Source organism: Lynx rufus, unplaced genomic scaffold (genome assembly GCF_022079265.1).
Source record: "Lynx rufus isolate CCGP_SWC_20201006 ecotype Redwood Valley unplaced genomic scaffold, mLynRuf1.p SCAF_26, whole genome shotgun sequence".
Taxonomy (NCBI): domain Eukaryota; kingdom Metazoa; phylum Chordata; class Mammalia; order Carnivora; family Felidae; genus Lynx; species Lynx rufus.
Window position 1 is genome coordinate 4,064,669 of NW_025814841.1, and position 16,594 is coordinate 4,081,262.

The 16,594-nt window shown below is 43.2% G+C and overlaps 1 protein-coding gene across 1 annotated transcript; it reads right to left on the minus strand.

The window, feature by feature from the left end:
- Positions 1–4,404: 4,404 nt before the first annotated feature.
- On the minus strand, positions 4,405–15,693 carry CTHRC1 (collagen triple helix repeat containing 1). Its single transcript, XM_047088818.1, has 4 exons — positions 15,541–15,693; positions 10,958–11,179; positions 7,836–8,052; positions 4,405–4,547 (listed from the first exon to the last, which is right to left on the minus strand). Exons 1-4 carry the CDS (start codon positions 15,691–15,693, stop codon positions 4,405–4,407), a joined length of 735 nt encoding a protein of 244 aa, XP_046944774.1.
- Positions 15,694–16,594: the final 901 nt, after the last annotated feature.

Sequence of the window (16,594 nt, forward strand, 5' to 3'; positions counted from 1 at the left end):
AAGAAAAACAGCCATGTTGTAAGAGGAGGGGCCTCATATCCAGCACCTGGGAGGGACCTTTAGGAGATGAAAGGAGTCCTCAGCTGACAGCAAGAAAACAACGTTTTCTTAACAACACAACTGCAGGGAATCAGATTCTGCTAACAATCACATAGCTGAGAAGAGGATCCTGAGCCTCAGATGAGATGACTGAGCCAACACTTTCATTTCAACCTCGTGACACTGTGAGCAGAGGACTCAACTAATCTGTACCTCGACCCTCGACCCACAGAAACCATGAGACAGATAAATTTGTGTTGTTTCAATCTACTACATTAGTTGTGCAGCCAACAGAAAACTAGTACAGTCTCATCTTCCAATTCCATGGAACTATTGTTGTGTCCCCGGCTGGAATTCCCCGCAGGGAGAATAAGATCTCCAAACCGGCAGAGTTCAACATTGTCAGCAAGGGAAGCAAAAAATCTGCAAATGAGTTATTAGGTATAATAGCGAGAGAAGCCATTCTCATTTCGACTGCTTGCATTCTGGCTACAGGAGAGAGAACAGCACGTAATGATTTCTCGTCCAAGCATGTACTACAACTTGTAAGACAGAACCCCATCCTTTTAGGGTTCTGCCAACTGGTACCATGATGAATCCTCAGTCAGCCATTTCACTTTTCATTTAGACTAGCCTGATAGTCTAATGTATGAGCTGTGGTATAATGCCAGTTAATTCCATGGGGTGAGCCCGATTGTTGGACTTCTCTGTTGTAAAATGCGGTTTCTGGATCTGAAGCAGTGCTGAGTAGAATGTCATGAGAGTGGTTAAGGCATTCTGTGAGTCCATGAATGGTATCATGGGCACAGAGAGCAATCTATATCCTGAATATATGTCTATTTCCATGAGAATGAATCTCTCCCCTCCAGGGTAGAAGAGGTCCACTAAGTGGCTGACTTGTCCCCTCAGGGAATGGTGCCAGTGTTACATACTCAATGCTAGTCTCTACTCAGCAGTAACACTAGCCAGTCCAGCATTTTTTTTTTTTTTTAGAAAGAGGGAGAGAGAGTGCTCAAGTGTGTGAGAGTGTGGGGAAGGGGCAGAGAGAGAGGGAAAGAGAATCCTTAACAGGCTCCTCGAGAAACATGGAGCCCAACATGGAGGCTGGCGAGGGGTCCGATCCCACGACCTTGAGATCACGAGCTGAGCCGAAATCAGGAGTCAGATGCTCAACCGACTAAACCACCCAGGTACTCCATCAGGCTAGCCTTTAAGATTCTGTGTTGTTGAACATAGCCTCCATCTTTGCCACCATGGCTTCTTTGTTCGTGGGTCCACTGAACCAGCACTGGAGTGGCTGGGGAAAGAAGCTGACATCGACAGTGTGTTATTTTGTCCGTCTCAGTATTAAGAGCCTCCTCTGCAATGGACATCCTCTGATACGCATTCACATGGGACATAAATATCTTCACAATCTTTGCCAATTCAAAGACGTCTGAACTAATGTTCTTGTCCCCACCCAAAATGTCCTTAATCCCAGTCCCATTTCTCAAAATTTTTACCCATCTTGGTTAACTTCTGTCTTCCAACATTTTATCGAGATTCCTTCTCACCCTCTTTTCCTTTCCGGATTATTCTGAAGCAAATTCCAGACATCATATCACTTTACCTTAAATATGCCAGTATTATTATCTTTAAAAGATAAGCACTATTTAAAAATAACCACAATATGGGGCACCTGGTGGGCTCAGTCAGTGGAGCATGGGACTCTTGATCTCAGCGTTGTGAGTTCGAGCCCCACCTTGGGCATAGAAATTACTTAAAAATAAAAGAAAGAAAGAATTTAAAGGGGCGGCTGGGTGGCTTAATCGGTTGGGTGTCCTATCTCAGCTCAGGTTCGTGAGTTCAAGACCCACATTAGGTTCTCTGCTGTCAGTGCAGAGCCTGCTTCAGATCTTCTGTTCCACCCCCCTCTCTGCCCCTCCACCACTCATGCTCTTTCTCTCAAAAATGAATAAACATTTTTACAAAGTTAAAAAATAGCCACAATACCTTTATCACACCTAAAAAATATGTAATTATTTGATATCAAATATCCAGTTAGTGTTCAAATGTCTTCAACTATCTCAAGCATCCAAATAAAGTAAAAACATCGAAATGGATTGAGATCACAGTAAATCTCTTTTAATACATGTTTTTTCTTTCTCTTTTCTTGCAGCTTATTTGTTGAAGAAACCAAGTTGTCTTTCAAGTTTCCCATAGTCTAGATTTGCTATGATTCTGTCATGTCAATTAGCATGTGCTTCTATCCCTTGTATTTCCTAAAATCTAACGGCTATTATCTGGAGACTAAATCAATCCAAGTTTGATTGTTTCTTGGCAAAACTACTTCTTGAGTGGTGTTATATATTTTCATTAAGAGATACATAGTCTGGTGCCTCACTTTTTGGAATGTTATCAGTCATTGATGATCGTTGCCAGATCTCTTAATACATGAGGGGTTGAAAATTTGATATTCTATCACTCTTCATTTGTTACCTATGCCAATACACCCTATAAAATACTATAAAACACACACACACTTCTATAAGGGGAAATGTCCCTTCATCAACAGTTTGGTTACCCAGAAATACAGTTCATATAGAGAAAGCAGAATAAATGCTTGGTTTTTTTCCTATTTGCCAATTTTCACAGTGACAAGTTGGTTTCCTGGCATCCTCCAAGTTGACCAATGAATTTTATGTTCATCTCATTATGAACTCCTGCATTAAAACACATTTGATGTGTTGCAAACCATTGCCATTATTTTTTTTTATTTAAAAAAAAAACCTTTTTTTTTAATGTTTATTTTTGAGAGAGGGAGAGACAGAGTGCAAGCTGGGGAGGGGCAGAGACAGAGAGGGAGACACAGAATCCGAAGCAGGCTCCAGGCTCCAAGTTGTCTGCACAGACCCCAACGCGGGGCTCGAGCTCACGAACCATGAGATCATGACCTGAGCCGAAGTCGGACGTTCAATCGACTGAGCCACCCAGGCACCCCAAACCATTGCCATTATTATCTTTACTGATCCTTAAATTGTATTATCTTTGCCAGTGGGAACCAATTCAAGTTGGCTCTTGGCTCCTTTTCAGTTATCTTTCATAGTTGCCTTGTTTTCCACTATGCCAAGATGTTCCAGACTCGTACTGCACATTTCCTGCCCCAGAGCTGAAATCACCCATTTCTCCAAGCAGCCTTAGTTCCTTTTAGTAGGAAATGGAATGTGTTACTAGACTGGTCATTATTTCTAGGTCATTGTTTGCAGGCCAAAAACTAGGAGACTTTGTTATTGTTTTTTGTTTGTTTTGTTTTTTGGTTTTTGTTTTTAAGAGAGAGAGAGAGAGAGCACGTGCGTGCGCACATAGGCGAGGGAGGGGCAGAAAATCTTAAGCAGGCACCATGCTCAGTGTGGAGCCCAACTCAGGGCTCGATCTCACAACCATGAGATCATGACCTGAGCCCAAATCAAAAGTCGAGTGGTTAACCAACTGAGCCGTCCAGGTGCCCCTGTTGTTATTGTTTTATAGCCTTATTTAAGATAAAGTACTTTAGTGAACCAGGATTCACTTAATTTTATCAGTCTGATACCTGTACTTCCGTCATCATGAATTCTTTCTGATGACCTCAGCCACAGGTAATACAACATCCTTTGAATTATGCCAACCCCTTCAACAACTTTTATAGCAATCAACATATTGATCTTTGATTTAATGTTAATTGTGTATATATTTTATCCTCCCTATCAATTGGAAGTAAGCAGTTGGGAGGGCAGAATTCACATCTTTTTATTCTTTGTTAGAGATAAAATTCCTAAAGTGCTTGTTAATGTACTTCCTGACACACGAATACCCCCCCTTTCCTTTATATGCCTCAAAATATGAAGCAGTACATGTACTAAAATTTAATATATATATGATTATTAATTGAACCCAACTTTTCAGATATAAAGTACTAAGGACTCTAACTTTAGTAGCAATTAGGTTAAAGATATTAAAATAGTCTGAAACAAGTTTTATTTCACAGATATAAAACAGTTCTGAACATTTACAACTTATACAAAAACTGGTAGCCTTATGTTTTAAAAGGTGCTATCCTAAGACAACAGGAAAAGTTCAAGCCACGATGACGTCCCAAATTACGGGTTCAGGGAATGGAGAATACGAAGAAAGTATTTTAATCAACTACAAAATCCTGAAACCAGTTTTGAATGAAGGAAAATGAATAATACTGGATTTTCAAACAGTGTGAAATCACACTTTGGTCTGTAAACACATTTAGCTTTGTTTTTTATTCAGATGTATACATTAAACATTATATAAAATGCCACTAAAATGAACCCTTCAAAGGTTTAATAAAAAAGAGGTAGGGAATGAAAATTAAAGAATCTATTTTGGTAGTTCTTCAATAATAATGCGAGACACTGAATTCCATCCAGTAGAGGCATCTCCTTTCGGGTAATCCGAACAAGTCCCAACCCAGATAGCAACATCCACTAGTCCGGCACCAATTCCTTCACAAAGTCCTTCCACTGCAGAACAGAGATGAAAGGTACATCTTTCTTTAGAACGAAAAGCAAAAATCTTCATCTAAATTTTAGTGCTTTAGCAAGCTGGATAACGAATCTATTTAATGTACAATGAATTAAAAATTCTAACACTTAATCAGGACTTCATAAAGATAAGTTCTCTTTTTCTTACCAAGTAAATATTTTTAAGAGATGTATTCCTATCCATTCGATGATATAAGCTTAACAGATAGTTTTCTTACAGGTTTTGACCATAAAAGCAGAGTCTGTTTAGTTCCTGAAAGTTACTGTTTAGGTGACTGAAAACAAAAAAGCAATTTATTTGACTAAACAAAGGAAGCCTACACTTTTGAAAGCCAAGAGTTTTATTTGATATGCAGGTCTTTTTTAAAGGAAGTCTTTTCCAACACTTACCTATACACTTGATGGCATTCACAGAGAAGAAAGGACTTTTAAAACATTAAAAGAAATTCTAGCATAATCATTATACCAGTCCTCCAATCTGGGAATCCCATTTTTCATAGAATTTCCTCACGGTGAAAAAACAAGCAGCCTTGTTTTTCCTCTGTGTTCTTCTGCTTTATAAATATACAAATTTTCTCAGGGTCTCTGGACTTTCACATGCTAATATACAACTTGCATTCCATCTTACCATGGTTCTTCTATATTAAAAAAAAAAAATCCCCAAGGTCATTTTAACAGACAAAAAGATATGTGTCTGTGTAAGGAGGAAAAGGCACCCAAGGTTGCCAGATTCTTTAAGAAAATGGGTCCCGATATATGAGTAGTGGAGGGATGCCATCATGCGACTGGTCAGATTTCCCATTTGGTAGGTTAGTACAATCCAGCTGAGCCTCAGTAATGTAGATCTGAAGCTATGTCCTTCTTTTAGCGGACACATCAGTGAATCTAAGGTAAGTCCCTCAGAATCCAGTGATACGACTGTGGTTCAGGCCCCTTTCAAAGCGGGGAGAACTAAGCAGTGTGGCCACAGTTCCATTTAACCTAGGGCCACGCTTGGTGAAAATGCCCAGAAATAATACTCGTGTTCTCCCAAGTTCTGCAGATCCACGGCCTAGAAGCTTGCTCACCTCACACTGCATGATGTAATAAGACAAGTTGGGGTCTAGCATCAGTCTTGCATGAGGAGTCAAAGGGTCACTTCATGGTCTTTAACATATAACATAATGTTTTTTGAATGAATGAACATTTTTGCAATGATAATATACTATTGCAATTTATTAAGCATCTAAAATATGTTGGAATTAGGGGTTCTAGACCTATTTTCCTCCTAGACCCAGGTAACAAAGTAGCATTCAAATGTTTTCAAACTCCCATGGATATATCCAAGACTTTCAGTCAACCTCAATGTGCTAAGTATGTCTCCTTTCTCTCAAGAAAGAGTAACAGTGTGAGAGGGAAAGTGACTTTATTATAGGGGTAACCTTCCATAACCTTAACACAGAAACTGTTATGAGTAACAAACTACTTCTGACATTCCACCCAACGGATCACACCAAATGAGTTTCCACAACATGGTTGGGAAATGCTATATTAAATAATTTATAAGGCATATGCACGTATAGGTCACAGTTCATGGGCCTGAGGGCTTATATCATAGCAAGATATTAGCTCAAACACCTTAAAGGTAATACAATAGAAAGTTAGTTACTCATTCCAATGACTATTTAACACATATCACTTCCTAATCAAATTTTAATTTTATATCCAGATTTTTCTTATTTTAGAGACTGCTTCTCAAGATGCAAAACATATCATCCTTTCCAGCACATGTATCTAAGGACTTAGTGACAAAGCTTTTTAACTGGACCAAAGAGCGGGTTGGGGAGACAAGAGGGCAGGCAAGGAGCTGGTTTCTGCTTTCCTGGACACTGACTCTACTGTCCTGGGTAACACACTTTATTTCCCTGGACCTTCTCTATGTGCAAAAAGAGGGGATTAAAATATCTTCTTTATATCTGAAAGATATGGCGGGGATTTGAGGAAGAATGTGGAAGGGACGCCCTTAATTTCTTAGGAATAAGAAATGTGAGATACTGGTTTCTGGGTTCAGTATCTGACTTGAATCCCCAAAGCATGCTGAAATATAATTTCCTCTGGTTTACAGTGGAGGGATCTCTTCTCTTCCCTCTGCCATTTTTTTTTTAATTTTTTTTTTCAACGTTTATTTATTTTTGGGACAGAGAGAGACAGAGCATGAACGGGGGAGGGGCAGAGAGACAGGGAGACACAGAATCGGAAACAGGCTCCAGGCTCTGAGCCATCAGCCCAGAGCCTGACGCGGGGCTCGAACTCACGGACCGCGAGATCGTGACCTGGCTAAAGTCGGACGCTTAACCGACTGCGCCACCCAGGCGCCCCCCCTCTGCCATTTTTAAGTGCAAGATTAGTGAGAAATCCTTGCAAGAAATCAGGGAAATGAAGCTGGTGATATATACATCTTGTGATTCTCCCAGCATGGGCGGTCATGCTGTGCGATCTCACTGAAACTCAAGAAACCAAATATCGACAGTGGTACGTCTCGGTGATGGCTTTAATCGGCAGCCCCCCAGTTCTATTTCTTGGTATCGTCCAAATTTTCGTGAATGAGCCTTAAGACAGAACAAACCAACCAAGTTTTTTCCCTTACAGTTTAAGCAAACACTGGTTGAAATGAATGTCATTCTTTCACAGAAACAGAGAATGCAATATGGCCATGTTCTCTTTTGCAAGTTCAGCAGACCGTATCCATCCTTTTAAAGGACAAGGCAGAGAAGTAATCTCCTTATCAGTCTATGCTAGTGGATCTCATGAGCATTAAAATAACTGGAAGAGATTCTGCAATCCATTCCCTCAGCACCCTCCATACCCGTTAAGTCAGACCCCCTGGAGGGGTGGTACTCAGGTACAGGGATTTTTTTAAAGTGCCCCAGTTGAGGCAAATACGTAGCCATGGTTGAAAACCACTGCTCTATGGCATTAGAGACTGTTTTGCCATTTCATCTAACTCAGTAATTTTCAACCTTGGGGATCTTTTAAAAAATACAGTCTGATCCACAGAGATTCTGACTCAGTTGGTCAGAGGTGGGACCCAGGCACCTGCATGTTTTTTTTTTTTTTAAAGATCCATTTCAGGGAATTCTGAAATGCAACCAGGATGAAGAATCATGTGCTGAAAACCTGCTATACGTCTCCTTCTCAGAGGCTAGTGAGCCAACATGCCAGCGGATTCAAAACCAGTTTTGGTCTCTAAAGACGTAAGGCACATCACGCAGTCACTATTCTACATACCAGAAGAAGTGCGATGAATATTAATTGTTGAATTGAGTTCAGGGCTTCCTTGGTCCAAATAAATTATGGCTTCAATGGGAAGAGGTCCTGAACATTCAGCTCCGTTGAACGTGAAATACCAACGCTGACAGCACGCACTTCGGCATTTTAACCGAAGTGAGCCGCTGAACAAAACTCGTAAAGCACTGTTGGAGCGCATCTTTGTAAATGTACACTCCTGTCACAAACACAGAAACAAGGCTTTATTAGCGTTTTCAACTTTCATTAAAATTATGCTTTCAGGGCTGCCTGGGTGGCTCAGTCGGTTAAGTGTCTCCCTTTAGCTTAGGTCACGATCTCACAGTTCATGAGTTCGAGTCCCGTGTCGGGCTCTGTGCTGACGGCTCAGAGCCTGGAGCCTGTTTTGGATTCTGTGTCTCCCTCTCTCTCTGCCCCTCCCCTGCAGAGGGGGAGAGAGAGGATCCCAAGCAGGCTCTGCATTGCCAGCACAGAGCTCCATGTGGGGCTCAAACCCACAAAACCGTGACATCATGACCTGAGCCGAAACCAAGAGTTGGACGCTTAACTGACTGAGCCACCCAGGTGCCCCTCAAATTACATTTTATTTTTTACTTTTTTTTTCAACGTTTATTTATTTTTGGGACAGAGAGAGACAGAGCATGAACGGGGGAGGGGCAGAGAGAGAGGGAGACACAGAATCGGAAACAGGCTCCAGGCTCTGAGCCATCAGCCCAGAGCCTGACGCGGGGCTCGAACTCACGGACCGCAAGATCGTGACCTGGCTGAAGTCGGACGCTTAACCGACTGCACCACCCAGGCGACCCTCAAATTACATTTTAAAAAGCTTAACTTTTACAGAAGGAGAGAGGTTCTCTGCAAGGTAGATAAAAGTCTGATATGAGGTACTCTCAGAAAATCAAATTACAGCATTCTTAAAATTATGCACGTCATTGAAGGTATCTTTTGGTTTTACTCAAAACAGCTAGTCTTCCGTATTTTAAACCAAACCAATCCAAATATTGACTTTTTTTTCCATTCCAAAAAATATCTCCTGAGCCCTTTATGCTGGATGTTACAGTTACAGCAGTAAATGAAACAGAATCTCTGCCCTTGTGGACTTTATATTCTAGACCAGCCCTGTCCATATTCTAGACTAGCCCTGTCTCTATATACTTATTCTTGACCAGTTTCTTTTTTTGAGCAACAGCAAACAGTACCAGGGGTGAAGCACAGGTGGGGGTTTTAGTCTTTACCTATCTGACACAATTAGAAAGCCCGGGTCTTTTTCTCTCATTGCTCTTCGCAAAATTTGTCTCCCCACTGACTCGCGGTCTACTATTTTTCACTTGCAGAAAACTCCCAGACCCATTCTGACCGCTCCTAAGAAACTTAAAAACATATTAAATATGTAGAGTCCACACGGATAGTTGTAGAACTCAGCAGCTTTTGATGAACTGTAAGTAACCAGTCCGTCCCCGTCAGATGTGTAAAGAAGCAGGTGGCATTTTAACCAAATGCTTTCTAAGAAGTCACATACGAAAGTGCAAGTGGTCACAGTCACCAAAACTATGGAAGCTCTCTGGAACTTCGAGTACGCACAAATCAAATCAAGACAGTCTCAAACGGTTTGCAAGCGAGCAGACATGAAAAAGCTGCGGCGAGGAGCATCTCAGAGTGTTCCGAAAGTAAAATCTCTTCTATTTGCATTGGCTGATGGTAGGAGTGGTTACTATCAAGGAATAATATATTGTACATACAGAACCAGGTACGGCACTGGGCAACAAGAGAAAGAGGCTTAGAAATATCACCAAGCTTCTTCAGCTCTGGGCCATCCCGATTGTCTTGCCAGTTGCTTTTGAAGCAAACACTAATTAAAGTGACTAGAATCGTGAATCAAAATGCTCTGCCACACAGGCTCTTTTGAGTACTTTTCCCCCACCTCACCGTTACAGACAATTTTCTTTTTTAATTTAAGTTCATTTGTTTGTTTGTTTATGTATGTATGTATTTATTTGTTTATTGAGAGAGTGAGCAGAGGAGAGGCAGAAAGACAGGGAGAGAGAAGCCCAAACAGGCTCCACGCTGTCAGTGCAGAGCCCAAGCTCACAAACTGTGAGATCATGACCTGAGCTGAAATCAAGAGTCAGATGCTTAGCTGACTGAGCCACCCCAGGAGCCTCACAAATTTTTTAAAAAAATTTTGTTAATGTTTATTTATTTTTGAGAGAGGGAGACAGAGTGCAAGCTGGGGAGGAGCAGAGAGAAAGGGAGACACAGAATCTGAAGCAGGCTGTCAACACAGAGCCCGACGCGGGACTCGAACTCATGAACTGTGAGTTCATGGCCTGAACCAGTCTGACGCTTAACCGACTGAGCCACCCAGGTGCCCTCACAGACAAACTTTAAATGCTCACTGTAGCATATCTCTGGTCCATTCCACCTCCCGTAAGCTTAGCAATTTTAAGCCACACCTGCTACCCAGAATAAGGACAAATACCAATAGACTTCCCACTTCGAGATAATTCCTATCACAGGGTAGTTTCTTGGAAATTTTTTCCCACTCTTTCGTGGTCTGGAGCCACAGCAGAATTTCTTACACTAATTTAAATTTAAATTCACTTTAGGACAAGACTGGAAGGTTGCTTACCATCCAACACAGACACTCACACTCTCCCTTTTTAGTTTGCATTTAAAAAGGGGAGAGTAGATGGGGGGCAGGAGGGAGGGGAGGGTGGGTGATGGGTATTGAGGAGGGCACCTTTTGGGATGAGCACTGGGTGTTGTATGGAAACCAATTTGACAATAAATTTCATATATTGAAAAAATAAATAAATAAAAAATAAAAATAAAAAGGGGAGAGTAAGTTATGTTAGGTATTATCCGGGCTAAAAAACATGGTGATTTATTTGTCTTAGAAATACCTTTATAAAATCAACTTTGAAATGTTAGCTTTTTTTTTTTTTTTTCATTAATCCTAACTTAAAAGCTACAGGGTCCCTACTCCTTAATTTTTTAAAAAGTCTTTTAGTAAAAATAAAATAAAATCTCATCCAAAATTCACACTCAACTATGAAAACTCTTAAGTTTTGCTTCAACTTTAAAATAATTCAGACTTCACTTACCGCAATTTTGCCAAGATCAATGCCGTAGTTCAGTGAACTCCATGAGCACTGCTTGTAGTTAGGTGTCCAGGACTCCTCAAAGCTTTCCCTCAGGCATTCTCCCTTTTCTCCTTTGAATCCATCCCGACCGGGGATCCCAGGGGTCCCAGGAATGCCATTGGCCCCAGGGCTTCCGTCTCGCCCAGGCACCCCTGCAGGTCCTTGTAAGCACATTCCATTATACTAGAGCAGAAAAAGGAAATAGGGACAGATTCTCACCACTTACGATTCCAAGACTCATTCTGATTAGAATTGCATTTATTTTTGAGCACCTGGAGCGCAGAATCTCTTCATACTACTGGTTCATGTTCTAAATGAGTTATTATAGAGAACTGATTTTAAAGTGATTTCTAAAATGTTAAGATTTCTTTCCTGTTCTTTTCATTGCACAGACTGTAGGCACGCATGCACACACACAAGTCAAAGAAGACACAATGTTTTCATTTGCCTGCTTTTTTCTACTGCTTATTAAAAGTATACATGATTTTTAAATAGCTGTATTTCAGCGTGAACATAATTGAATACACTGCCATTTTCTTCTGACCCTATATGCTGTAAAGGGACTTGGATTTCAGAATGATACTTTAAAAAATTTTTATGCAACCATTGCATTATTTGGGGATACTTAGGCTGTTCCTATTTTGTCTGTCATTAATATTATTGTAATGAAAATCTTCATACATAGAGCTTTCTTCATCTTTTGAATTATCTCCCTAAGATATATTCCTAGTGATAAAATTATTTAAAGAGCTTAGTTAATAATTATCTTAAACGGGCGAAACCTTTGAAATGGATCGCACATCTCCTGCTTCTATTTTTATGTGAAGGGAGTGTCACTAGGGTAACACGTCTGGCCTCCAACCTCACTCCTTCTTAGGAGTGAATGACATGGTTACAGGTGACCGCTGGTTTTCATGAGGGTGGCAGGAATCCATCCAACAACCTCTTAAGCGCTATGATTATTTCTCGGTGTCAGGTAGAAGTTAAGAGCATGAGTTCTTGCACCAGATTCTCTGGATTTTAATCCTGGCTCAACCACATATTAGCTCTGTGAGATAAGGCAACTGACTCAATATTTCAGTGCCCGTTTCCTTACCTGTAAAATGAAGAAAATAGTAAAGATTCTTACCTGGTAGGGTTCGTATGAGATTGAAGTGAGATAATATATAAAATGTGCTTAGAGCAGTGCGGGGCACAGTAAGCAGTGTATGTCAGCCGTAAGGATTCTTATTATTCCCCCAACACCATGTGAGGCAGTGATACTGGGCAAGTACGTCTACTCCCTCGGGTGGACCTTGCCAGGGTCTAGAGCTGGGAAAGGGAACATTAGCAAACCTGCCAGCCAGCACACATAAGCCACTCATACCAATGTAGCTGGATAAGTGGTAAGGGTGATATTTTATCTCCGTCTAATTCCCATGTCTATTCCTGAGTTGGTCCACTTATTAGGGCCCTCCAAACCCCAAATGCAATCCACTTAAATTTTTACTTTAACATTCCCCTATTTGTGTAAATTATACTGTCATTCTATATAAAGATCCTGTCCAGTGAGAACAACAACAACAACAAAACCCAAGATTCCTTACAGATTAAAATAACTTCAAAGCTTATCTTTCAATTTCGCCATCTGGGATTAGACTTCATATTATAAATTATTTCATATTATAAAATCCAGTAATGACATTGCCTAGGAAGGATCCTCATGTATATAATGTTTCCCAATCAATTTCTTTTCCCATCACCAGCTTTATGTTTGTTTTTTTACAATTTATTTTAGAAAGAGAGCGAGAGAGTGCATGAGAGCAGGGGAGAAGGGCAGAGGGGTAGAGAGAGGGGAGAGAGAGAATCTTAAGCAGGCTCCATGCTGATGGGGGGGAGGGGAGGCTGGATTCCATGACCTTAGGATTATGACCTGAGGCAAAATCAAAAGTCAGATCCTCAAATGACAGAGCCACTCAGGGGCCCCTCATCTTTGTTTTAATTTTTTTTTTTTTTAGCACTTATTTCTGAGAGACAGAGAGAGACAGAGCATGAGTGGGAGAGGAACAGAGAGAGAGGGAGACACAGAATCCAAAGCAGGCTCCAGGCTCTGAGCTGTCAGCACAGAGCCCAAAGCACAGCTCGAACCCACGGACCGCAAGATCATGACCTGAGCCAAAGTCGGATGCCCAACCGACTGAGCCACCCAGGTGCCCTATGTTTTGATAAATGATTTATGTCATGACTTTGGCCACTGCCATTTTCCTGATGTAAGAAAAAAAAAGCACTATTTATTTATTGCCAAGGAAATATTAAGAAAAGTATTTAATAAAATTTCAAAAGTATTTGAAGACATGCTAAAATACAAAATGTTCTAAAACAGGGGTCCTTGGATGGCTCAGCTGATTAAGCATCCAACTCTTGATTTTGGCTCAGGTCATGATCTTACTGTGGTAAGATCAAACCCCAAGTTGGACACCATGCTGAGTGAGCTTGCTTAAGATTCTCTCTCTCTGCCCATCTTCCACTCGTGTGCTCTCTCTCTCTCAAAAAAATAAAAAATAAAGAAATAATCTGCATTTCAGTGACCACATAATTATATTGAATTTGGTTCCACAGGTATTACATCTGTCTTCTCACTTTAAAATGCTAACCCTTGGGGCGCCTGGGTGGCTCTGTTGGTTAAGTGACCAACTTCAGCTCAGGTCATGATCTCTCAATTGGTGGGTTTAAGCCCAGCACTGGGCTCTGTCCTTACAGCTCAGAGCCTGGAGCCTGCAGCCTGCTTCTGATTCTGTGTCTCCCTCTCTCTCTGCCCCTCCCCCACTTACACTCTGTCTCTCTCTCATTTTCTCTCAAAAATAAATTTTTAAAAGTTAAAAAAATAAAATAAAATAAAATAAAATGCTATCCCAGCACATGCTTAGTACTAGGCAGGGGTTCTATAAATGTCGGTAGAATGAGCCCCTATTTCTCTCCATGGCCACCAGGGGGCAGAGCTTGCTGGAAGCTTGAAAGGAACGCTTTGACAGATTCTGTACAAAGAAGCTGCTTTATAGAATCTGTTGAAACCTTCTTAATGACCACATGAACATTTTTTTCTCCAGCAAAACCAAATCCAATCTACAGGATGCACCTGAGCTTGGCTGCACAATAAGCTTTTCCAAGCAGGGCGAGATTTGTGGGAAACCGCAGGTACTGAAAATCCATGGAGGAAAAGAAAAAATTGCTAGCTTTATGGAGAAAAGGGGCATTTTGTGTATCATAATTGCAAATTCATAAATGCAAACTGCAGATGAACCACAACCATTTGGTACAGTTTTAAACAACTTAGACACTTAAAATAGAACTGTAGCCCTGAACACATTGTCTGCTTTGTGGAACAAAATTACATAGCACATCACCAAAAAGTGCAGTGTGCGATGGCAGGAATTTTTTTCCAGAGCCTTTGAATCTGGCATAGTACTAGCTGCCAGGGAGTTTGGTTTATTAGCTCAGTTTATAATGGCAACTTAACAAATTCAAAACGGTTTTTATCAAAACAATGCCCCCACTTTATGCCCTGCAATGCCTGTAAACTGTATTTGTCTGCAAATAAGATTGGCTTAAGGACTTAAGTTTATTATGTGCCAAGGAATATGGTAGCTTGTGAAAGGACAGCTCTAGACACAGGGCTAGGTTTGTTGATTTTCGGAGGGAAAGAGCTTTAAGCAAACAGACCTTCCCATAGATTAGCCCTTCAGAAAGCACTTGGGCTATTTGCTGTCCTGGAAACTGTCTTCTCCCTTAGCTCCACTGTGATGCTCCAGCTTGGTGGCCACAGGCTGGGGACTGAGGGTATCTGGAAGAACGGACTACCTGTCTGTCTAAACAGAACAATGAAATGGGTCCTTGGAGGGTTAGTGCGGGGTCCCTTCATTTTCCCCTTCTGGCCTTAATCCCTCTGAACCATTCCGGTCCTGAGCTGTGGTCGTCCAGCAAAGTAAATTGCAGCCCATACTTCCTAGGAAGATGACCCACATGACTCATAGTATTCAAGTTACAAAGAGTTGGACGGATGCTTTGTAAGGGTTGTTATTCTCTCCTGCAGGCAGACGTGGCCACCAGCCCCAACACAGGACACGTCACAGGGCTCTGGGCCAGGCCCACCCAAGGGATCAGCGAGTCTAGGGTCTCCCAGGCAGCTCCCAGGCCCACCTTCCAACCTACCTAAGCTCCTCCTTCTGCTCTCACTGCCGCCCTAACCCTCTCCATCTTCCTGGGGTGTGGAGGGCCCTCAGAGGCCAGAAATTATTGGGCGTCTCCCTGTATTTTGGGGCGTCCCACCCGACCCACGTCGCATCTCCGCTCCACGATGGCCCTGCCACTTGGGTCTCCCGTGCGAGTTCCACGACCTCACCGCACGCCTAGCGCAGGTCCTACCTTACACGTGGACGCAGACAAAGCGGGACACCCAGTCGCACGCACGACCCACCTACACAGCTGTACAGACCACCCCGCCCCCAACAGCTGGACGCACGTCCTCCCGGTGCGGCCCGCGGCTCTGTCCCCGCCGCCGCACTCACCAGGTCCACCACCTCCCTCTGCCGGAGCAGCGCCTTTTGCTTCCCCTTGGGGGTCTCGGAGGCGCTCGACGGCGTCCGCAGCTGCAGCAGCAACAGCAGCAGGAGGCCGAGGAGCCGCTGCGGGGAGGCCGCGGCGGGGCCGTGGGGGCGCATGGCGCGCGGCGGCCCGGGGAGGCGCGGAGCAGGAGGAGGAGGAGGAGGAGGAGAAGGAGGAGGAGACGCGGAGCCGGGACCTGATCAGAGTCTGGCCCCGCCGTGCTCCCAGGCCGCCGCAGGCTGCATCAATGCCCCTTTCACCCGCGCGCCTCCCTCCGACTCCCTCTCCCTCCCGCCCCTCTGGACACCCGAGTTTCCATCCTGTAATAGGCCAGAGCCCCTACCCCGAGCCCGACACGGGGCGGGCCGAGAGCCGAGCCCGCCCCCTCCGGCGCCGCCGCTCGGCCCGCCCGGACCCTCGCGGAGAAGCCGCCTGCCGAGTCCGGGCCGGTGGCGGCGTTCTGGCGGCCACAGGTGGAAGCTTGGAGGGCGGGAGTGGAGACAGCACCGCCTAAGTGACCCCTGAGAGGCAAGTGCCCTAACCTGGGTCCAGGAACCACCTTCAGGGGTTGTCAAACTGGCACTGCGGGCAAGCTCTTTTTAGGAGGTGACATTGGGAGGCGCAGAACCATAGGTATCATCAGGTTCGCCCAGGGGCCCATGACCCAAATGACTAAGATTCAGTGTTTCAGAGCCGCCTGGTTGGGCTCAGTGGGTTAAGCCAGCCAACTCTTGATCTCCCCTCAGGCCATGATCTCACAGTTGGGATCCAGGGGGCCTGGGGCTCGGCGCTGAGAGCTGGGAGCCTGCTGGGGATTCTCTCTCCACCTCTTTCTCTGCCCCTCCCGCCTCTCAAAATAAACAAATAAACATTAAAAAAAACCCAAGATGTTTCAGAAACAAACAAACAAAAAAACCACTCTTAAATGCAGAGAACTCGTGGTTGCCAAAGGGGAGGTGGGTGGGGGGATCTGTGAAGTAGGTAAAGGGGATTAAGAGATACCAACCTCCAGTTATA

Coding starts and splice junctions, on each gene's coding strand:
- CTHRC1 (XM_047088818.1), bottom strand. CDS start 15,693: ATGCGCCCCCACGGCCCCGCCGCGGCCTCCCCGCAGCGGCTCCTCGGC. Junction 8,053..10,957: donor TTGATCTTGGCAAAATTGCG/GTAAGTGAAGTC, acceptor TGTTTGTGACAG/GAGTGTACATTTACAAAGAT. Junction 4,548..7,835: donor TATTCATCGCACTTCTTCTG/GTATGTAGAATA, acceptor TCTGTTCTGCAG/TGGAAGGACTTTGTGAAGGA.